This window comes from Rhinoderma darwinii, chromosome 3 (genome assembly GCF_050947455.1).
Source record: "Rhinoderma darwinii isolate aRhiDar2 chromosome 3, aRhiDar2.hap1, whole genome shotgun sequence".
Lineage (NCBI taxonomy): Eukaryota > Metazoa > Chordata > Amphibia > Anura > Rhinodermatidae > Rhinoderma > Rhinoderma darwinii.
In genome coordinates, this window is record NC_134689.1 from 44,132,550 (window position 1) to 44,156,804 (window position 24,255).

At 40.5% G+C, this 24,255-nt stretch overlaps 1 protein-coding gene across 4 annotated transcripts in view; it reads left to right on the forward strand.

Moving 5' to 3' along the window:
• MACROH2A1 (macroH2A.1 histone) overlaps positions 1-24,255 on the forward strand; it is a 66,558-nt gene that overhangs the window by 22,491 nt on the left and 19,812 nt on the right. For 3 of the 4 annotated variants that reach the window (XM_075856313.1, XM_075856315.1, XM_075856317.1), the window contains one exon: positions 19,701-19,790. In XM_075856313.1, coding sequence (XP_075712428.1) covers positions 19,701-19,790 — 90 coding nt within the window. Of the gene's footprint in view, positions 1-594; positions 686-19,700; positions 19,791-24,255 lie in introns of all 4 variants that reach the window. The other variant, XM_075856314.1, reaches the window with a different exon arrangement.

Sequence of the window (24,255 nt, forward strand, 5' to 3'; positions counted from 1 at the left end):
GAATAACAACAAGCAGGGATCTTGAAAACTGTGAGGAATTAACCGAGAAAGTAGAATGGAAAATTGTATAACTTAATTATACAAAAAAAAAACATTTGCTGAAACTGGACAACCTCTTTAAGAAAAATGCATATGTCCATTGTACGGTGATATAGATAAAATAATTACAATAGTAAACATTTAAATAAAATAGTAATTCAAGAAAGACATTTTGTACCATTGACCAGTACATTGCTTTTATTCAGTGACTGCCCCTCTAGCAGACTAAAGGTTAAAAACGTGTGGTTAAAATATCTTCGCCTACAACCAGCTTTCCTTTCTTGAGAACCAATCAGTATCTATTCTTCTAAATAAAAATCCAAACATGAATCATCCAGACCGCTATGTACATGTTAATGTGAATATTAATAAGAGACCTCAATGGCCGCCATGACCCTAGATCTGCTCCTGTTTATTTCTGAACTACAACTGGATGACTGTCTTTTTCCCAGAGCTTTTAAGGTAGGACGACCAGGCAAGAGGTAAAATCATACTATATGTCCTTTTGTGTTCCTTACCCCACATGGTTGACGTACATGTGTTTGCCTATTATAGTTGCAAGTTGTAAAGGCTGACATTGCCACCCTCGAAAGTGATGCTGTCGTTCATCCGACAGGCTCTGACATCTACACCGGTGGTGAAGTAGGTAATGAAAAGTTTAGTGATGCAGAGTTTCATATATGTATGCATGGTTACATAGGAGCAAAATCGTACTCATTTTTCAAAATAACCAAATTTGTATTGCATTGATTAACTTGCCATAATATGACCTAAAAAGATCGCAGGGCTATTGTTTCTGTTTACAAAATGGCTATAACATATATATATATATATACACTCCTCAACATTGAAATTGCAACACCAAGAAGGAAAAGTTTTGGAATTGTGGAAATGACAGGATCGATGGACAAGTTAATGATATGCAAATGATAAAAAAATGGAAACAAAATACTCCAAACATCTTGCTTTATTCAGTATAGAGTATGAGCACCACGCACAGAAATACACACACTTACACGCCTTGGCATGCTATCAATGAGGTTATTAATGTTTGTCTGAGGAATGTTATGCCACACTGAATGCACTTGGACATGCAAATCATCAAGACGTCCCAGGTGTGCTTGATAGGAGACAAATCCATAGACGCTGCAGGCCATGGTAGCACGCTTAGGCCACGCAGGCTGCTCACAGTAGCACGAGCAACAAAATGCGGCCTGGTGTTGTCCTGTTGTGTCGACACTGGTTGCCGCCCTAGGCTTTGGATGTGAAGTCCAATTTCACTTGCAGTACAGAATGGATCACTACGCATCATTCTTCCAATCAGACGATCCGTCCGTGTAGAGGTTTGCCTCCGCGCACCTCTTGCTGTAATTCCCGTTCATTGTTCTCCCAACCTCCATGACACGCAGCGTTAAGCAGTGTTGACATCTCGGCCTAGGCGTGTAGTGATCTGCCGGAGTGGTAAACCAAGGTCTCTCAGTTCAGGGATTCTGTCCCTCTACGTTTGCGACAAGTGGCGATAACTGGCACGTCGACGAACACGAGGCATTACACACCACTCGATCTGATTTTTGAGGTCTCATGTGGCTAAAAATCTTTGCTTTCAATCTGGCTTTTGTGCCCCACCCGCATGCCACAGATTGGAGCTAGGTGCTTGAAAGTCTGATCATTCGCAGATCTTAGCGACACATGCTGCTTCCTGGATTTGCATAACCTTACAGCTTGCCCTTCTTGGTGTTGCAATTTCTTTATATATATATATATATATATACACACATACAGTTAGGCCCAGAGTTATTTGGACAGTGACACAGGTTTTTTACTGTTAGCTGTTTACCAATATGCATGAATATGCAGTTATATAATCAATATGGGCAGACTCTCCGCTTTAATGTGAGGGTATTCACGTCCTAATTTGAGGACGGGTTTAGAAATTACATCTACTTAATATGTAGCTGCCTCTTTTTCAAGGGACCAAGGGTAATTGGACAATTATCTCAAAAGCTATTTAATGGGCTGCGTGGGCTATTCCCTCGTTAATCCGTCATCAATTAAGCAGGTAAAAGGTCTGTAGCTGATTCCAGGTGTGACATTTGGAAGCTGCTGCTGTGAACCCACAACATGAGGTCAAAGGAGTTCTCAATGCAAGTGAAACAGACCATCGAAAGGCTGAAAAAGATGAAGAAATCCATCAGAGAGATGGCACAAATGTTAGGAGAGGCCAAATCAACAGATTGGTACATTCTTGGAAGAAAAAAAAAGAGCGCACTGGTGATCTCGTGAACTCCAAAAGGCCTGGACATCTACAGAAGACAACAGTGGTGGATGATCGCAGAATCCTTTCCATTATGAAGAAAAACCCCTTCACAACATCTACACAAGTGAAGAACATTCTCCTGGAAGTAGGTGTATCAGTATCTAAGTCTACCATAAAGAGAAGACTTCATGAGCGCAAATACAGAGGGTTCATCACAAGGTGCAAACCATTAATCAGTCTCAAAAATAGGCCAGATTAGACTTTGCCAAACAATATCAAGAAGCAAGCCCAGTTCTGGAACGGCATTCTTTGAACAGATGAAACTAAGATCAACCTGTACCAGAATGATGGAAGGAAGAAAGCATGGAGAAGGCTTGGAACGGCTCATAACCCAAAGCACACCACATCCTCTGTAAAACATGGTGGCGGCAGTGTGATAGCATGGACATGCATGGCTGCCAAAGGCACTGGGTCACTAGTGTTTATTGATGATGTGACTAAGGACAGAAGCAGCCGGATGAATTCTGAAGTGTTCAGGGATATACTTTCTGCTCAGATTCAACCAAATGCGGCAAGGTTGATTGGACGTCGCTTCACCGTACAGATGGACAATGACCCAAAACATACTGCGAAAGCAATCCAGGAGTTTTTTTAAGGCAAAGAAGTGGAATATTCTGCAATGGCCAAGTCAATCACCAGATCTCAACCCGATCGAGCTGCATTTCACTTGCTTAAGACAAAACTTAAGGCAGAAAGACCCACAAACAAGCAACAACTGAAGACGGCTGCAGTAAAGGCCTGGCAAAGCATCACAAAGGAGGAAACCCAGTGTTTGGTGATGTCCATGGGTTCCAGACTTCAGGCAGTCATTGCCGGCAAATGATTCTCTACAAAGTATTAAAAAAAAAACATTTTATTTATGGTAATGTTAGTCTGTCCAATTACTTTTGAGCCCCTAAAATGAGGAGGCTCTGTACAAAAATGGTTGCAATTCCTAAAAGTTTCACAGGATATTTTTTTGTAACCCCTTAAATTAAACCTGGAAGTCTGCACTTCAATTGCATCTCAGTTGTTTCATTTCAAATCCAATGTGGTGGCATGCAGAGCCCAAATATATACACAAAAATTATTGGTTAATTTTCCTTTTATAATTGTCTCGATGATGAACAATTTGCATTTGATTGCAGTTTGACGGTTTTCCCGTTTCCCACAACTTTTACCAACACAAAGTACCACCGTGTTTTTGATTAGGGTGATGGGGATTTGGCTTGAACTGTGCCGTCTTGACCTCCACTGTTTTTGCTTTCATAGCTTCTCTGAAAATTTAACTTGTTCCCTACCGTAGCCCTGACCTCTATATGGAAAGTTCTGTCTTAGGGCTCATGCACACAGCAGATCTGTGTACGCAACTTTTACAGCTCCATTGAACTCAATGTATACAGAGATATTCTCCCCTACAATCAATATTTCTAGGGGTAAATTTCTAAAGGAATTTAAGTTTAGTTTAAAGGGGCTCTGTTACCACATTATAAGTGCCCTATCTCCTATATAAGGAGATCGGCGCTATAATGTAGGTGACAGTAATGCTTTTTATTTAATAAAAGATCTGTTTTCACCACTTTATTAGCGATTTTAGATTTATGCTAATGAGTTGCTTAATGCCCAAGTGGGCGTATTTTTACTTTAGATCAAGTGGGCGTTGTACAGAGGAGTGTATGACGCTGACCAATCAGCCTCATGCACTGCTCTCCATTCATTTACTCAGCGCATAGGGATCCTTCTAGATCCTTATGTGATGTCTTCTACTAACACATTAACAATACTGAAGTGTTTAGACAGTGAATAAACATTCCACGGAATGTCTATTCACAATCTCTGCATTTCGTTACTGTGTCTGTTGTAGTTACAGCAGAGGAAGCGTGATCTAGTTGTAACCTGTCATTTTCAACGAGATCTCGCGAGATCACGCTTCCTCTGCTGTAACTACCACAGACACCGTAACGAAGAGCAGAGATTGTGAATAGACATTCCGTGGAATGTCTATTCACTGTCTAAACACTTCAGTATTGTTAATGTGTAAGGGCTTATTTACACGAACGTGATATATGTCCGTGCAACGCGCGTGATTTTCACGCGCGTCGCACGGACCTATATTAGTCTATGGGGCCGTGCAGACAGTTGCGTGATTTTTACGCAGCGTGAGCCCGCTGCGAAAAACTCACGACATGTCCTATATTTGTGCGTTGTTCGCGCATCACGCACCCATTGAAGTAGATGGGTTCGTGAAAATCACGCATGCCACACGGAAGCACTTCCGTGGGACGAGCGTGATTCGCGCAACAGCTGTCAAACATAAGGATCTAGCAGGATCCCTATGCGCTGAGTAAATGAATGGAAAGGAGTGCAGGACGCTGATTGGTCAGCGTCATACACTCCTCTGTACAACGCCCACTTGGTCTAAAGTAAAAATACGCTCATTAGCATAAATCTAAAATCGCTAATAAAGTGGTAAAAATAGATAGTTTTATTAAATAAAAAGCATTACTGTCACCTACATTATAGCGCCCATCTCCTTCTATAGGCCTCTTTAAGTAAGTTTTAATGCATGTAAGCAACTTTTTATGTACTTTGTGTCTCAATTCCTACTTCCCTGCCATATCAAGATCTTTGCTTACTGCCAGTATGTAAAAATATTCATTATTCACATTGAGAGGCTGAGAGCCTGTCCTGATAATGCCACAGGACAACTGTACGGCTGTGTTCACATCAAGATTTATATATATATTTAGCGCCATCGTTTTTTGTAATAAAGAGAAAAAAAATCATGTTTTTAAAACAAATCGAAATTGATTGAAAAGGATGTAAATCCTACTCCGATCTACTGCAACTTACTCCAATTGAAAAAAAATATATGGATATCCTTGTTATATTCACATAGATACAGAATTTGACGCGGCTTTCACCCAATTCAATACAATGGCAATGAATCCTCAGCATAATACAGAATTATTTCAAAATCTGCACCATACGCTGAATACACCCAAGTTTTTTGTTTTTTTTGCGGCATGTTAATGTGTGTTTCTAAACCTCCATGCAGTTGCATAGTACTGTACAAATGTGTTATATGTGAATGTGGGCTAGAACTCTCTCAAGAGCAGAACTCCTGTGTGACATAATCAGGACATGCGTTGTAGCCTGTGAATATAAACAAGAATCTTTTTATACGCTGACATCAAGCAGAGATATGGAAAACCCTGAGCAATTTATATACAAAGTATGTTAAAAATTTGCAGAACTTTTATACAATAATTAAACTTTATTTACCTAAAAACAAAAAAAAAACCTTTAAAAGGATTTGTCGTATCTGGACTACTCCTCTAAATGGGGACTTGCTAGAAATCAACTTATCACCACAGGTCTTGCTTTCCTATGCTTCTAGGAAAACTATAGGAGAAATGTGGCATTAGAGCAAGCAATTGGGCAACCATATAATACATGGACGCGCTGAGTATTCCAGAGCGAGAGCCACTCTTTGCTGAAGATTTCTACTCTGGCTAATAAAGGGGTTTCAAGAAAAAAAAAACCTATATGAAATCAATTTCCCCTAATAGGGCATGTTGCCAGAACCCTCTTAGATGTAAAAACACACAACCGCTAACAGCACAACTACTGTATAGTCCGCATTCATCCATCGATCTGTGTAACAAAATGTAACAAAAATAAATTTCATATATAGTCTTTCTTCTCCATACACATCTGTCCTTTTAATAATTTAGTTTATTATGTATTATGCTTAATGATTGTGAAACTCCTATTAATTCTCACGTTGGTATTTTTTTGATTTTTTTTTGATTAGTCACTACCACTATTTAAGATTGCTAATGTAAAATAACGGCTGCTTTAATTAAAAATAAGTCACCTTGTAGCTTTCAGAATGCAAAAGCTGAGAACTCAAAAAGAGCAGGTGTCTACCTTTCCCAATACATACTACCTTTCAATGTCACCGTGACCTTGAGAGCTGTTTCTTGAATGGTGTGATAATATGGGTATTCTCAGGAGAGAGGAATGTATATTGAACTATGATGGAAATCCCTGCAGCTGTTATATAAGGCACATACGTCAGCACATCATCTGCTAATAAAATACCAAGGAGCACCACGTCCATTCATTCTTTATCTAAACATTCCTAAATAGCCCGGCACATTGGGGTCTGCTCCTGCTCATTTTACACTTGCCATAATCTGAGCAGGATGAATTAATTAATGGATTTTTAAAGGTTAAATGTACACGTTTGCAACCATTATACTATTGTTCCAATACATCTGAAATAAAATATTAAAGCAACTGAAGCAAAACACATCCTGCTGTTTTGTATATACAGTTCCTATACAGACGTATGTGTCTCCAAGGTAAGAGGCTAAATACAACCTCTGTGTAGTTTGATTCTCGGACAAATAAATATTTCAATAACGGGAAAAAGATTTAGCTCGTCTACTAAGGACATGATTGCATCCTACTGTAATATTATATGCCAATATATATTAAAGAGAGCATGTCACATTAGAGGGGAGTTCTCAGGAGGGTAATTATTATATTGTATTTATTTGCATTGCTTTACAAAAATAAGGAATGCAACCTTAATTTTATAAAACTTTTATTTCAGCTTTAGCTACCCTCCTAAGTTTTATTAATTTGATTTCTGGGTTGTTGGAGATTTGATAGAGGAAGTTTTACAGTATTGACTCCGACCGTGATAGATTGCTCAAAGGGGTACAAGATTATAGGGGGGGGGGTTTGCTTTTTTCCATGCCAATTTCCGGCAGATGGACCCCAATTAACAAACATTGAAGGGTTGGGCAGTCCAAAAATAACTCGACACAAGTATAATATTTCCATTAAGGTGGCATATTTCTTTATTTGTGGAGTGAGACAAGTGTTGAATATAATTTTCTAGTTGTCTATGTGTTTAAAGAGGCTCTGTCACCAGATTTTCAAACCCCTATCTCGTATTGCAGCAGATCGGCGCTGCAATGTAGATTACAGTAAAGTTTTTTTGTTTTTTTTAAAACGAGCATTTTTGGCCAAGTTATGACCATTTTTATATTTATGCAAATGAGGCTTTCTAAAGTACAACTGGGCGTGTTTAAAGTTATGTCCAAGTGGGCGTGTATTGTGTGTGTACATCTGGGCGTTTTTACTTTTTTTACTAGCTGGGCGTTGTGACTAGAAGTGTATGATGCTGACGAATCAGCATCATCCACTTCTTTTCGTTAACACCCAGATTCTGGCAGTGCACAGACACACAGCGTGTTCTCGAGAGATCACGCTGTGACGTCACTTCCCCAGGTCCTGCATCGTGTCGGACGAGCGAGGACACATCGGCACCAGAGGCTACAGTTGATTCTGCAGCAGCATCAGCGTTTGCAGGTAAGTAGCTACATCGACTTACCTGCAAACGCCGATGCTGCTGCAGAATCAACTGTAGCCTCTGGTGCCGATGTGTCCTCGCTCGTCCGACACGATGCAGGACCTGGGGCAGGAAGTGACGTCACAGCGTGATCTCTCGAGAAAACGCTGTGTCTGTGCACTGCCAGAAGCTGGGTGGTAACGAAGAGAAGTGGATGATACTTCTATTCACAACGCCCAGCTAGTAAAAGAAGTAAAAACGCCCAGATGTAACACACATAATACACGCCCACTTGTACATAACTTTAAACACGCCCAGTTGTACTTTAGAAAGCCTCATTTGCATAAATATAAAAATGGTCATAACTTGGCCAAAAATGCTCGTTTTTTTAAAAAAAAAACGTTACTGTAATCTACATTGCAGCGCCGATCTGCTGCAATAGGAGATAGGGGTTTGAAAATCTGGTGACAGAGCCTCTTTAAGTAGTAAAGTATAATTATATTTATGTAGATCGAAATATCCACTTACTATGATAAAAAAGTTATTTAAAGAGGCTCTGTCACCAGATTTTGCAACCCCTATCTGCTATTGCAGCAGATAGGCGCTGCAATGTAGATTACAGTAACGTTTTTATTTTTAAAAAACGAGCATTTTTGGCCAAGTTATGACCATTTTCGTATTTATGCAAATGAGGCTTGCAAAAGTACAACTGGGCGTGTTGAAAAGTAAAAGTACAACTGGGCGTGTATTATGTGTGTACATCGGGGCGTGTTCACTACTTTTACTAGCTGGGCGTTGTGTATAGAAGTGTCATCCACTTCTCTTCACAACGCCCAGCTTCTGGCAGTGCAGCACTGTGACGTCACTCACAGGTCCTGCATCGTGTCGGCACCAGAGGCTACAGATGATTCTGCAGCAGCATCGGCGTTTGCAGGTAAGTCGATGTAGCTACTTACCTGCAAACGCTGATGCTGCTGCAGAATCAAGTGTAGCCTCTGGTGCCGACACGATGCAGGACCTGTGAGTGACGTCACAGTGCTGCACTGCCAGAAGCTGGGCGTTCTGAAGAGAAGTGGATGATACTTCTCATCAGAAAGCCTAGCTAGTAAAAGTAGTAAACACGCCCCGATGTACGCACATAATACACGCCCAGTTGTACTTTTGCAAGCCTCATTTGCATAAATACGAAAATGGTCATAACTTGGCCAAAAATGCTCGTTTTTTAAAAATAAAAACGTTACTGTAATCTACATTGCAGCGCCGATCTGCTGCAATAGCAGATAGGGGTTGCACAATGTGGTGACAGAGCCTCTTTAATGGGAGCCACGGGTCTGTAACAGGATCAAGCCTGTAGCCTCATCCGAGCTAGCAGCTGTCAGGATGAACCTACTTTCATGGAAATATATACACTATACGAACAAAAGTATTGGGACACTCCTCTTAATCATTGAATTCAGTTGTATGAAAGCCAGCACCTAGCCATGCAGTCCGCCTTTACAAACATTTGTGAAAGAATGAGTCGTTCACTGAATTCCAGGGTGGTCGTGTAATAGGATGACACTGTTGCAACAAATCAGTTTATGAAATTTCGTCCCTCTTAGATATTCCACAATCAACTGTGAGTGGTATTGTTGCAAATTGGATGTGTTTAGGAATCACAGCAACTCGGCCATGAAGTGGCAAACCATGTAAAGTTATAGAGCGGTATCGCCGAGTGCTGAGACACATATTACATAAAAGTCGCCAATACCCTGCTGACTCAATAACTACAGAGTTTAACCAGTTCAGGACCGGGCTATTTTGCGCCTTCAGGACCAGACACCGTTTAGCCATTTTTAGCACGTGTTAGTTAAATGGCTATAACTTTTTTATTTGTTGGGCTAACGACGTGATTTTTGCGACGTTTTTTCCGTAGACAATGCAGGTTTATTTTTTTATCGTTTTTATACAAACCTTTTTTGCTATTTTAGAATTTTTATTCATAAAGTTTGAAAATAATAGTAAAAAAATAAGCTTTTTTACGTTTCAGCAATTTTTTTTTTTTGGTAATAACATAGTTTTACCCTAAAATAGCCTTTTTATTTGTAATCATCATTGTTTACCGTAAATTTTAATATATTACATGTCTATATTAGGGTAATTGGGTCAGCGCTAGCGTTACAACAATGATTGGCGGGAGGGAACGTTTTTTTTGGGGGTTGGGTATTTTATGTGTATTTTATTATTTAATTTTTTTTTGCACTTGACTTTACTATTTTTTTTTATTACTATGGCCTGTCCCTCAAAGGTCAAAAAAGACCTTTGGGGAACTTTTATATATTTTTTTTCTTTCTTTTACACCATGTTTTTCCACTGTAACTGGAGCTGCACAGCAGCCCCAGTTACAGGGGAAATCAGCCCTCTCATAGTGACGATTGTCACTAACTGGGCTGTGCTGGGTCTAGTAAGACCCAGCAGCAGTCTGTCACTAACGGCACCCGGCGATCATGTGACCAGTCACATGATCACCGGGAGGAATAGAGACAGCGCCGCTGCTGCTGTCTCTATTCCTATACACAGTGTTCATTGAGCGCTGTGTAAAAAGACATCGGAGAAGACAGAAGCAGCGCAAGCTGCTTCTATCCTCTCCTCAAGGTCCCCGGCAGTCACTGACAGCTGGAGACCCGACATTCAGCTGCCCGATCGCGCGGGCAGCAAGTTAAAACCCGGGCCGTAAAAAGTATATGGCTCGGGTTTTAAGGACCCTGACCGCTGGCCGTAAAAATACAGCCAGCGGTCGGGAACCAGTTAAACCTCCTCTGTCATTAACACCAGCACAAAAACTATGCAGGAAGCTTCACAGCATGGATTTCCATGGCCGATCAGCTGCATGCAAGCCTTACCTTACCAAGCACAATGTCATTGGTCAGATGTAGTGGTGTAAAGCACGCTACTAATGGACTTTGGAGCAGGGACCACGTGTTCTGTGGAGTGACGAATCACGGATTTCTATCTGGCAGTCTGATGGATGAGTTTGGGTTTGGCAAATGCCGCAAAAACTTTACCTGCCTGACTACATTGTGCCAACTGTAAAGTTTGGAGGAGTAGGGATAATTCTCTGGGGCTGTTTTTCCAGGAGTTGGCCTAGGCCCCTTAGTTTCAGTGAAGGGAAATCTTAATGTTTCAGCATAACAAAACATTTTGGACAATTCAACTTTGTGGAAACAGTTTGGGGAAGACCCTTTTATGTTCCACAAGGTCCATAAAGACATGGCTGGGTGAGTTTGATGTGGAAGAACTTGACTGGCACACACAGAGCCCTGACCTCAACCCCATCTTAGGGATAAACTAGAACGGGGATTGCAAGCCAGGCCCTCTCGTCCAAAATCGGTGTCTAAATGTAGGAATGATCTTCAAAGGCACACTCCAAAATCGTAGATATGAAGAATGGAAGCTGTTTTAGCTGCAGGGGGGAGCACCTCCATATTAAGGCCTATGGATTTAGAATAGAATGTCATAAATTCTCCTGTAGGTGTCCCAATACTTTTGTCCATATAGTGTATTTTAGCAGGTTCATCCTTAGAGCAACAAGCATGGACATACCTGTAGCTATGGACTGAGTGCTTGCTGCATTTTAACACAGGCCTATGTAAATAGTATCCGCAACATAAATGTATAAAGGTGTATATATTAGATGCAGCGTTCATACTTTGTTACCCTGTATAAGATAACTGCAGACTGAGTTTTCTGGGGATAGGAAGAAAAAAAAGAAAATTGCCCAAGATGTATAAATAAACTTCTTAACCCCTTCAAGACACAGCCTATTTTGGCCTTCAGGACACAGCCAATTTTTTCAAATCTCACATGTTTCACTTTATGTGGTAATAACTCCGGAATGCTTTTACCTAGCCAAGCGATTCTGAGATTGTTTTCTCGTGACACATTGGACTTTATGTTACTGGCAAAATTTGCTTGATACATTAAGTATTTAATTGTGAAAAACACCAAAATTTTGCGAAAAATTGCAAAAATTAGCATTTCTCTAAATTTATATGTATCAGCTTGTAAGACAGATAGTAATACCACACAAAATTGTTGCTAATTAACATCACCCACATGTCTACTTTAGATTGGCATCGTTTTTTGAACATCCTTTTATTTTTCTATGACATCACAAGGCTTAGAACTTTAGCAGCAATTTCTCACATTTTCAAGAAAATTTCAAAAGGCTATTTTTACAGGGACCAGTTCAGTTGTGAAGTGGATTTTAGGGCCTTATATATTAGAAACCCTCGATAAGTCACCCCATTTTAAAAACTTCACCCCTCAAAGTATACAAAATAGCATTTAGAAAGTTTCTTAACCCTTTAGATGTTTCACAGGAATTAAGGCAAAGTAGATGTGAAATGTTCAAATTTTCTTTTTTTTTTTTTGCAGAAATTCATTTTTCATCTATTTTTTTTGTAACACAGAAAGTTTTACCAGAGAAATGCAACTCAATATCTATTGCCCAGATTCTGCAGTTTTTAGAAATACCCCACATATGGCCCTAGTGCACTTATTGAATGAAGCACCGGCCTCCGAAGCAAAGGAACACCTAGAGGATTTTGGGGCCTCCTTTTTATTAGAAAATATTTTAGGCACCATGTCTGGTTTGAAAGGCTCTTGCGGCACCAAAACAGTGGAAATCCCCCAAAAGTGACACCATTTTTGAAACTATACCCCTTGAGGAAATTATCTAGGGGTATAGTGAGCATTTTGACCCCGCAGGTTTTTAGCAGAAATTATTGGAAGTAGGGCGTGAAAATGAAAATCTACATTCTTTCATAGAAAATGTAGGTTTAGCTAATTTTTCTAATTTCTACGAGGACTAAAAGGAGAAAATGCACCACTACTTTTGTAAAGCAATTTCTCCCGAGTAAAACAATACCCCGCATGTGGTCATAAACGGCTGTTTGGACACACGGCGGAGCTTAGAAGGGAAAGAGCGCCATTTAGCTTTTGGAGCTCAAATTTAGCAGGAATGGTTTGCGGAGACCACGTCGAATTTGCAAAGCCCCTAAGGGACCAAAACAGTGAAAACACCAAAAAAGTGACTCCATTTAGGAAACTACACCCCTTGAAGAATCTAGGGGTGTAGTGAGCATTTTCAACCCACAGGGGTTTCATAGATTTTATTAGAATTGGGCAGTGAAGATACAAAAAAATCCTTTTTTTCCAATAAGACGTAGCTTTAGCTCAACATTTTTCATTTTCTCAACAAATAAAGGAATAAAAGAACCCCAACATTTGTAAAGCAACTTCTCTGGAGTACGGCAATACCCCATTTGTGGTCATAAACTGCTGTTTGGGCACACGGCAAGGATCAGAAGAGAAGGAGTGCCGTTTGGCTCTTGGAGCACAGATTTTGCTGGATTGGTTTCTATGCACCATGTCACATTTGCAAAGCTCCTAAGGTACCAGTACAGTGGAAACTCCCCAAAAGTGACTCGATTCACGAAACTACACCCCTTGAGGAATTCATCTAGGGGTGTAGTGAGCATTTTGACCCCACAGGTGTTTCATAGATTCTATTAGAATTGGGCAGTGAAAATAAAAACAATCCTTTTTCTTCAATAAGACGTAGTTTTAGCTGAAAATGTTTCATATTCTCAACAAATAAATGAAAAAAAGCACCCCAACACTTGTAAAGCAACTTCTCCTGTGTACGACAATACCACATATGTGGTCATAAACTGCTGTTTGGGCACAGAGTAGGGCTCAGAAGGGAAGGAGCGCCATTTGGCTTTTGGAGTACAGATTTTGCTGGATTAGTTTCTGGTCGCTATGTCGCATTTGCAAAGTCCCTGTGGGACCAAAACAGTGGATCCCCCCAGAAGTGACCCCATTTTGGAAACTACACCCCTCAAGGTAATCACCTAGGGGTGTAGTGAGCATATTAACCCCACACGTGATTGGCAGAAATTGGTGTGCACTCGATGTTGCAGAGTGAAAATGGTTTTTCAATAGATATGCCAATATGTGGCGCCCAGCTTGTGCCACTGGAGACACACACCCCAAAAATTGTTAAAAGGGTTCTCCCGGGTATGGCGATGCCATATATGTGGAAGTAAACTGCTGTTTGGGCACACTGTATCGTTCAGAAGGGAGGTAGCGCCATTTGGCTTTTGGAGCGTGGATTTTGCTTGTAGTAGTTTTGTTTGGAGTCTTACTGGTGTTTCCGTTTATAATGTGGGGGTACATGTAAGGCAGGCGGAGTATATAAGGGGCAAAGTCAGGTGGTATAATAATGGGGTAAAAAAAACCAATAAAATAATCCATAGATGTGTGTTACGCTGTGACACAATCCTTTCTGCATAGGCCGGTGTCGCACTAATAAATGGTCTTTACTTATTCCCCTTTTGGTCCACACTCGGCACCTTTGAAGTTTGGGGAATTTTGCCGGGAAAGTGTTGTCCTGGTATAATACGGGCGCCCTCACTTCCAGCAGATATGTTTGGCCCTCCCCTTCCTGGTTCCCTAATTTTAGGGGCCTTGATAAATCGCCACTTGAAACAGAAGAAACGTTCCCCTCGGGCCGGCACAACTGCATATTTTTATTTCCTGGCTTATTGGAGCCTTGACTAATTTTATTTTTTCATAGACGTAGTGGTATGAGGGCTGTTTTTTTTGTGTAACGAGCTGTAGTTTTTATTGGTACCATTTTGGGGTACATGCGACTTTTTGATCACTTATCCTTTTTTTTTTTGGGAGGCAAGGTGACCAAAAAACAGCAATTCTGGCATATTTTTTTAGTTCTTTTTATACAGCGTTCACCATGCATTATAAATTACATGTTACCTTTATTCTGCGGGTCAGTCCGATTTCCGGTGATACCTAATTTATAGCACTTTTTATGTTTTACAACTTTTTGCACAATAAAATAAAGAGAATGGATTTTTTCTGTCGCCATGTTGTGAGAGCCATAACGGTTTTAAATTTTTCGTCGACGGAGCTGTATGAGGGCTTGTTTTTAGCGAGACGAGTTATAGTTTTTATAGGTACCATTTTTAGGTACATGCGACTTTTTGATCACTTTTTATTTCAATTTTTGGAAGACAAAGTGACCAAAAAATAGCAATTATGTCAGTATTTTTTAGTTATTTTTTTACGCGTTCATTGCGCGGGATAAATAACACAATATTTTTATAGTTCAGGTCGTTTTTTTTCAATAATAAATGACTTGATAAGGGAAAAAGGGTGATTGTGTTTTGTGTTATTATTTGAAACTGTTATTGTATTTTTTACAACTTTTATTTTTACTTTTTTTACACTTTTTTTTTTACACTTTTCTTTAGTTCCACTAGGGGACTTGAAGGTTACATAGTTACATAGTTAGTACGGCTGAAAAAAGACACATGTCCATCAAGTTCAACCAAGGGAAGGGAAAAGGGAAGGAAAAATTTCTACACATAGGAGCTAATATTTTTTTGTTCTAGGAAATTATCTAACCCTTTTTTAAAGCCATCTACTGTCCCTGCTGTGACCAGCTCCTGCGGTAGACTATTCCATAAATTCACCGTTCTTACTGTAAAGAAGCCTTGTCGCCTCTGCAGCTTGAACCTTTTTTTCTCCAGACGGAGGGAGTGCCCCCTTGTTTTTTGAGGGGGTTTTACAAGGAACAGGATTTCACCATATTTTTTGTATGTGCCATTAATATATTTATATAAGTTAATCATGTCCCCCCTTAGTCGTCTTTTTTCAAGGCTAAATAGGTTTAATTCTTTCAATCTTTCCTCATAACTTAAATTCTCCATGCCCCTTATTCGCTTCGTTGCTCTTCTTTGTATTTTTTCCAACTCCAGGGCATCCTTTCTATGAACTGGAGCCCAGAACTGGACTGCATATTCTAGATGAGGCCTCACTAATGCTTTGTAAAGTGGTAATATTACATCCCTGTCCCGCGAGTCCATGCCTCTTTTAATACACGACAATATCCTGCTGGCCTTTGAAGCAGCTGATTGACACTGCATGCTGTTATTGAGTTTATGATTTACAAGTACACCCAGATCCTTCTCAACAAGTGAATCCGCCAGTGTAGCTCCCCCTAGGACATATGATGCATGCAGGTTGTTGGTACCCAGATGCATAACTTTACATTTATCTACATTAAACTTCATCTGCCAAGTGGACGCCCAAACACTTAGTTTGTTTAAATCTGCCTGTAATTCATGAACATCTTCCATAGTCTGAACTATATTACATAGCTTGGTGTCATCTGCAAAATTAGAAATTGTGCTATTAATCCCATCCTCTATATCATTAATAAATAAGTTGAATAATAGTGGTCCCAGCACTGAACCCTGGGGTACACCACTTATAACCGGTGACCATTCAGAGAAGGAATCATTGACCACAACTCTCTGGATACGGTCCTTGAGCCAATTCTCAATCCAATTACAAACTATATTTTCTAAACCTATAGTCCTTAATTTACCCATTAGGCATCTATGGGGGACAGTGTCAAATGCCTTTGCAAAGTCCAAAAACACTAAATCCACAGCGGCCCCTCTGTCTAGACTTCTGCTCAACAGGTCAACAGGTTTGATGTTCTAATACATTGCACTTCCTAGGCATCCTGTTGCCATAGTAGCAGTCGCCAGCCTTGCCATCGCATGGCAAGGCTGCCGATTGCATACAAACCACTTTGATGCAGCGATTGCATTGAATCGCTGCATTTAAGGGGTTAATGCCAGGAATCGGAGCTAGCTCCGGTTCCTGGCGATAGATCGGGGTGTCCGCTGTAACATACAGCGAACACCCACTGCTGATGACGCCGGCTCAGCTTCTGAGCCGGCGCCATCTTGCCGATGGTACCGGAAGCCTCCTGGGCCCCGCCGACGACGGGACATAGGATTCCGTTACAGGCTGATCGGGAGGTAAGTATTAGCCCTCCGATCGCCTTTGCAGCCACCGGCAACCCAGCGATCACGTTGCTGGGGTGCTGATGGCTATAAACTCCTCACATGCTGCGATCTCTATTGAACACAGCATGTGAGGGGTTAATCGGTCGGATCGGAGGCTAGCTCCGTTCCTGACCGATACCTCAGGGTGCCAGCTATAACATACAGCTGTCACCCGGCGGTGATGTCGCTGGCTCAGCTCCTGAGCCAGCTTCATCTCCATCACGTACAGTTACGTGGAGATGTGCAAAAAGGCCATCTCCCATGACGTAACTGTACGTGAAATTTCGCGAAGGGGTTAATATACTTACCATTAGAATTCTTCACAGTTCCCCCACTGTCACTGCTCATGTCCCCTGTCGCATCTGTTTACACTGTTGCGTACTGACCTGTCGCATAAGTGGATTGGCCAATCATGGCGCTGCAATGATGTCGACCATAGTGACGTCACTACAGTGGGCTTTGACTGACTGGACCGTTCATGTGACATAGGAGTATCAACACAAATCTTAAGGGTCAATTCACACGTTGCGTAAATACTGCGGTTTTTCCGCAACTGAATTTTTTGCGGAAAATAAGCAGCAAATACAGTAGCAGCAAATTGGATGAGATAAAACAAATCTCATCCACATGCTGCGTAAGTACTGAGCGGAAAAAACGCTCAGAAATTGACCTGCGGTGCAGAATTTCATTCCGCAGCGTGTCAATTGTATTTGTGTAAACGCTGCTAATTTTTTGCGGGTTTTCTCCATTGGATTCAATGGGGAGCTAAAACCCACAACAAATAGCAGTTGTTAAGTTTTTTTGCAGCAGGTTCGCAGTGATTCCGCTGCAAAAAACGCAACTCAGAAAAAATAAATAAAACCTACTTACCCAGAAGTCCGTGTTTCTTCCTCCATTTCGGCCTCCTGGGGGGATGTTTCCTCCCATGTGACCGCTGCAACCAATCACAGGCTGTAGCGGCGGTCACATGGGATGAACCATCAACCCAGGAAGCCGGCCTGTATGACGTCAGAGGGTCGTCCTCCTGGGATGAAGCTTCATCCCATATGACAACCGCTGCAGCCAATCACAGGCTGCAGCGGTCTCCTGGCATGCAATGTCAGCCTAGGAGGCCAGCCTGCTCACAGGCCAGCTAAGTGCTGCAGTTTTCGCAGCGAAAAACGACACCACAGTTTGGTGCGTTTTTTTTTTACCCGGAGTTCTCTTCGACGCACAGGGCGCATACACTGCATGCTTTTACGCAGTTTATCCACCCCGTGTGAACTCAGCCTTACAGCTGCAGAAGAGGAACGGTTTTGAATTCTTAAAGGGAACCTGTCACTAGGTTTTAGGACACTTAACCACTAGCATGTTGCTGTACTGTTGGGTAATCACATCCTAAACATGCCCCTCTGAAAACTTTCAGTTTTTAACACTTTGTCTAAAAATAAATTATAATACAGCGTGCGCTGTATGTAGAATATTGAGATAAGTCAACGACATCCTGCACATTCTCAGTGTTTAGATGAGCCAAGGCCAGTACACCTGGAATCACCTCAGGACTCTTCTCTGGTAATTTACATACAGCGCACGATATTACTAAATGCATTTTGGACAAAATGCTAAAATGGACAATTTTGAGAGGGATGTATTAGGACGCAATTCCCCAGCAGTATAACTTAATTTTGGTGGTTTAGTGCCTTATAATCTAGTGACTGGTTCTCTTTAAAGTAAGTTTATTGAAAAGTTTATTGTTTTTAGATCTTGGTTAGTTTTTTTCTGATTAAAAATCCTTGACAGAATGGCTGGATAATTATTTTTGAAAGTTTTCCGGCCTTATATTATAATGAGCATATTTTGAGCCCAGCTAAAGACAGAGAGAGCACGTGAGTTCTGGTGTTTTCATGCGGTAAACTCAATCTCCGCCCACCTACAGCTGACAAGCTCCTGCCGTGTCCCTCCTTCACTGTTACTGCTGAAATCTCCCACATGCTCCGTATAAGCTGCAGTCTTCCTAGCTCATCAACATGCTCAGTACAAGCTGCAGTCTCCCTGGCTCTCACACATGGTCAGTACAAGCTGCAGTCTTACTGGCTCTCACACATGCTCTGTATAAGCTGCAGTCACCCTGGCTCTGCAGTAAAAGAAAGCAGCAGATAGACTTAGAAGCTGTAAAGTCAGGGAGACTGCAGCTTTTACTGAGCATGTGTGAGAGCCAGGAAGACTGCAGCTTTTACTGAGCGTGTGTGAGAGCCAGGAAGACTGCAGCTTGTACGGAGCATGTGTGAGAGCCAGGGAGACTGTAGCTTGTACTGAGCATGTGTGAGAGCCAGGAAGTGGGGGAGGAGGGACACTGAAAGGAGCTTGTCACCTCTAGGTTGCTGGGGATTAAGTTTAACTGATGAATCCACTTGAACTCATGAGCTCTCTTGAAGACTTTCAAAAAGGATTAAATAGCCATTTTTACATGGATGCGTTTGATTTCCCACCCCTAAAAATCTTAGGCGGTCTCCTTGGCTACTGTTTGCATCATGACAACCACTTACCCCATCTTCTATATAAAGTATACTTCCTTGTCTACTGCAGATACATTGCAGTTGTACAGATTCTAACTTCATATGAACATGGACTGTTTAAGGTACATGAGATATCAATATTCAAACTGAAAACCTGACGATATTAAAAGGACTCTGCTTTTATAATATTTTTATATACTACTAAGATATATCAGTAAATTACATTGATGGCAGTCTAGTATCCAACTGATGCTTGAATGTAGGGCTCAGGTACTTGATGGTCTATGAGACTCTCAATACATCATTTCTATTGAAGGTTTTATCATTTATAATATTATTTAGTGTTGTGAAGCAACAATCCAGTGTAAAGTTTGTTAATTTTTTTTCTGTTGCCAATCTTAAGACCTTTGAACTGAATTCTGTTTCCTCGGGTATTGTTGTTGTTATTTAATGACCAGTCAGTATTGTTCTGTCTCCATATTAATTCACACATGACAAACAAGGTTAAATGAATGTGTCGTAAAAATGCTTTATGATTGTAATATAATATATGTAACTGATACATTGTTTCCACTTAGGCAGTGCCTTAGAGAAGAAAGGAGGCAAAGAGTTCATGGAGGCTGTCATTGAACTGAAGAAAAAGAATGGACCTTTAGATGTAGCTGGAGGTAATGGCTTTACACGATGTTCTCCTCAGCGCTTATATAGTTAGCATCTATGTTTATATACCTAGAGTAAAGCTCCACCTTTGATACAGTTTATAAAATGTATTATTTACCTGTAGTCATGGGAGTCTTCTCACAATAACATACAGGGCCATCAGAAGTTTGAATCCCCTTGGATCTGCCTTGTAGACCAAGTCAGCAACATATAGTCTGTTGTAAAACAGCTTGAGTCTGCTGTCCACCATTTTTAATAATATTCCTTAAAATAAGGGATTGTTATTTATCCAATTTTCTAATCTATTCTTTAAATCAGCTGCAGACATGTTTCATACCATGTACCTACATAACTATGGGGGGAAGTTTTTTTTGCTAAAGAAAACATGTATTTAATAATGGCAAGATAAACAAATTTTCATCTTGCCCCAAGGCTATATGCACACGACCATTGTTTTTGTCAGTGTGCTATTTGTCTTTTTAACCCCTTCCCTCTTTGGCCCCTTTAGACCTTCCTGACAGAGCCTAATTTTTCAAATCTGACATGTTTCACTTTATTTGGTAATACCTTAGGAATGCTTTGACCTATCCAAGCGATTCTGAGATTGTTTTCTCGTGACACATTGGACTTTATATTACTGGCAAAATTTGCTCGATACGTTCCGTATTTAATTGTGAAAAACACCAAAATTTAGCGACATTTTTTTATTTTTCTCTTTATAAATGTATCTGCTTGTAAGTTATACCACACAAAATTTTTGATCATTAACATCCCCCATATGTCAACTTTAGATTGGCATAGTTTTTTTTTAACATACTTTTATTTTTCTAGGACGTTACAAGGCTTAGAACTTTAGCAGCAATTTCTCACATTTTCAAGAAAATTTCAAAAGGCTATTTTTACAGGGGCCAGTTCAGATTTGAAGTGGCTTTTAGGGCCTTATATATTAGAAACTCCCAAAAAGTCACCCCATTAAAAAAAAACGTCAACCCTCAAAGTATTCAAAACCGCATTAAGAAGGTTTCTTAAACCTTTAGACGTTTCACAGGAATTAAAGCAAAGTACAGGTGAAATGTACACATTTCATATGTTTTTGCAGAAATTAATTTTTAATCAATTTTTTTGTGTAACACAGAAAGTTTTACCAGAGAAATGCAACTCAATATTTATTGCCCAGATTCTGCAGTTTTAGGAAATTTCCCACATGTGGCCCTATTGTGCTACTGGACTGAAACACAGGCCTCAGAATCAAAGTAGCACCTAGTGGATTTTGGGGCCTTATTTTTATTAGAATATATTTTAGGCAGCATGTCCGGTTTGAAGGGCTCTTGCGGTGCCAAAACAGTGGAAATCCCCCAAAAGTGGCCCCATTTAGGAAACTACACACCTCAAGGAAATTTTCTAGGGGTATAGTGAGCGTTTTGACCACACAGGTTTTTTACAGAAATGATTGGAAGTAGGCTGTGAAAATTAAAATCTAAATTTTTTTTTTTTTCAAAGAAAATGTAGGTTTAGCAATTTTTTTTTTCTCATTTCCACAAGGACTAAAGGAGAAAAAGCACCACAAAATTTGTAAAGCAATTTCTCACGAGTAAAACAATACCCCACATGTGGTCATAAACGGCTGTTTGGACACACGGCAGGGCTTAAAATGGAAAGAGCGGCATTTGGCTTTTGGAGCTCAAATTTAGCAGGAATGGTTTGCGGAGGCCATGGCACATTTGCAAAGCCCATGAGGGGACAAAACAGTGGAAACCCCCCCACAAGTGACCCCATTTTGGAAACTACACCCTTTGAGGAAATTATCTAGGGGTATAGTGAGCATTTTGACTCCACAGGTTTTTTACAGAAATTATTGGAAGTAGGCCGTGAAAATTAAAATCCAAATTTTTTCAAAGAAAATGTAGGTTTAGCGATTTTTTTTTTTTCTTTCTAATTTCCACAAGGACTGAAGGAGAAAAAGCACCACAAAATTTGTAAAGCAATTTGTCTGGAGTAAAACAGTGCCCCACATGTGGTCATAAATGGCTGATTGGAAACACGGCAGGGCTTAGAAGGGAAAGAGCGCTATTTGGCTTTTGGAGATCACATTTAGCAGGAATGGTTTGCGGAGGCCATGTCACATTTGCAAATCACCTGAGGGGATAAAACAATGAAAACGCCCAAAAAGTGACTCCATTTCGGAAACTACACCCCTTGAGGAATTAATCTAGGGAAGAAGTGAGTATTTTGAGCCCACAGGTGTTTCGTAGAATTTATTAGAATTGGGCAGTGAAAATAAAAACAATCCTTTTTCTTCAAGAAGCTTTAGCTCAGAATTTTTCATTTTCTCAAAAAATAAAGGAAAAAAGAATTGTAACATTTGTAAAGCCATTTCTCCAGAGTACGGCAATACCCCATATGTGGTAATAAACTGCTGTTTGGGCACACAGTAGGGCTCAGAAGGGAAGGAGCGGCATTTTACTTTTTGAGTGCAGATTTTGCTGGATTGGTTTCTGGGCGCCTGTGGGGCCAAAAAAGTGGAAACTCCCAAGAAGAGATCCCATTTTGGAAACGACACCCCTCAATGCATTCACCTAGGGGTGTAGTGAGCATGTTAACCCCGCAGGTGTTTTGTAGAAATGAGTGTGCACTCGATGTTGCAGAGTGAAAATGCAATTTTTTTTCCATAGATATGCCAATATGTGGTGCCCAGCTTGTGCCACCATAACAATACAGCTCTCTAATTATTATGCTGTGTTTCCAGGTTTTAGAAACACCCTACATGTGACCCTAATCTTTTGCCTAATTTGGCGATTTACAAAATATTGGTTCACAATTGCAGAGGCTCTGATGTGAAATAATAAAAGAAACCCCTGAGAAGTGACCCCATTTTGGAAACTGCACCCCTCAAGGCATTTATTAAGGGGTGTAGTGAGCATTTTCACCCCACAGGTCTTTTCCTAGATATGCCATTTCAGTCGCAAATATGTCGTGCCCAGCTTGTGCCACTGGAGACACACACGCCAAAAAGGGTGTTAAAAGGGTTCTCCCGGGTATGGCGATGCCATATATGTGGAAACTGCTGTTTGGGCACGCTGTAGGGTTCAGAGGGGAGGGAGCACCATTTGGCTTTTGGAGGGCGGATTTTGCTTGGTAGTAGTTTTGCTTGAGTATTGCTGGTGTTTCCGTTTATAATAGGGTGGCATATGTAAGCTGGGCAGAGCATATCAGGGGCATAGTCAGATGGTATAATAATGGGGTAAAAAAACAAAAAAATAATCCATAGATGTGTGTTACGCTGTGAAACAATCCTTTCTACACAGGCCAGTGTCGCACTGATATATGATGTCCTTCCTTATCCCCCTTTTGGTCCACACTCCGCACCTTTGCAGTTTGGGGAATTTTACTGGTAAGTGTTGTCCTGGTATAATACGGGCGATTATGTTTGGGCCCTACCCTTCCTGGTTCCCTAATTTTAGTGCCTTGATAAATCGCCTCTTGAAACAGAAGAAATGTTCCCCACGGACCTGCACAACTGCATATTTTTTATTTCCTGACTTATTGGAGCCTTAACTAATTTTATTTTTTCATAGATGACGTGGTATGAGGGCTGTTTTTTTGCGGGACGGGCTGTAGCTATTATTGGTACCATTTTGGGGTACATGTGACTTTTTGATCACTTTTTATCCTATTTTTTGGGAGGCCAGGTAACCCAAAAAAACGCAGTTTTGGCATGGTTTTTTTTAGGCTTTTTTATACAGCGTTCACCATGCGTTATAAATTGTGTTAACTTTATTCTGCGGGCCAGTACGATTCTGGCAATAACTAATTTATAGCACTTCTTTATGTTTTACAACTTTTTGCACAATAAAATGACTTTAGTAACAATAATGTATTTTTTCTGTCGCCAAGTTGTGAGAACCATATCTTTTTAACCTTTTCGTCGACGGAGCTGTATGAGGGCTTGTTTTTTGCGAGACGAGCTATAGTTTTTATTGGTACCATTTTTGGATACGTGCGACTCTTTGATCACTTTTTATTCCAATATGTGTATGGCAAAGTGACCAAAAAACAGAAATTCTGGTATAGTTTTTTACGGGGTTTTTTTACGCTGTTCACCGCGTGCAATAAATAATATAATATTTTTATAGCTCTGGCTGTTACCGTCGCGGGGATGCCAAATACGTATGGTTTCTTATTTTTTTCCAATAATAAAGGACTTGATAAGGGAACAGGGCGATTGTATTTTATTTTATTACTTTAAACTTTTATTATGTTTTCAAACTTTTTATTTTTTTCACTTTTTTTTTACACTTTTTTTATACTTTTTCAAGTCCCACTAGGGGACTTGAAGGTCCAACTGTCTAATTTATTTTTTTTCTAATACATTGCACTACTTACGTAGTGCAATGTATTAGATCTGTCAGTTATTCGCTGACAGTAAGCCGATTAGGCTTCGCCTCCCGGCGGGGACTAATTGGCTTCCGTAAT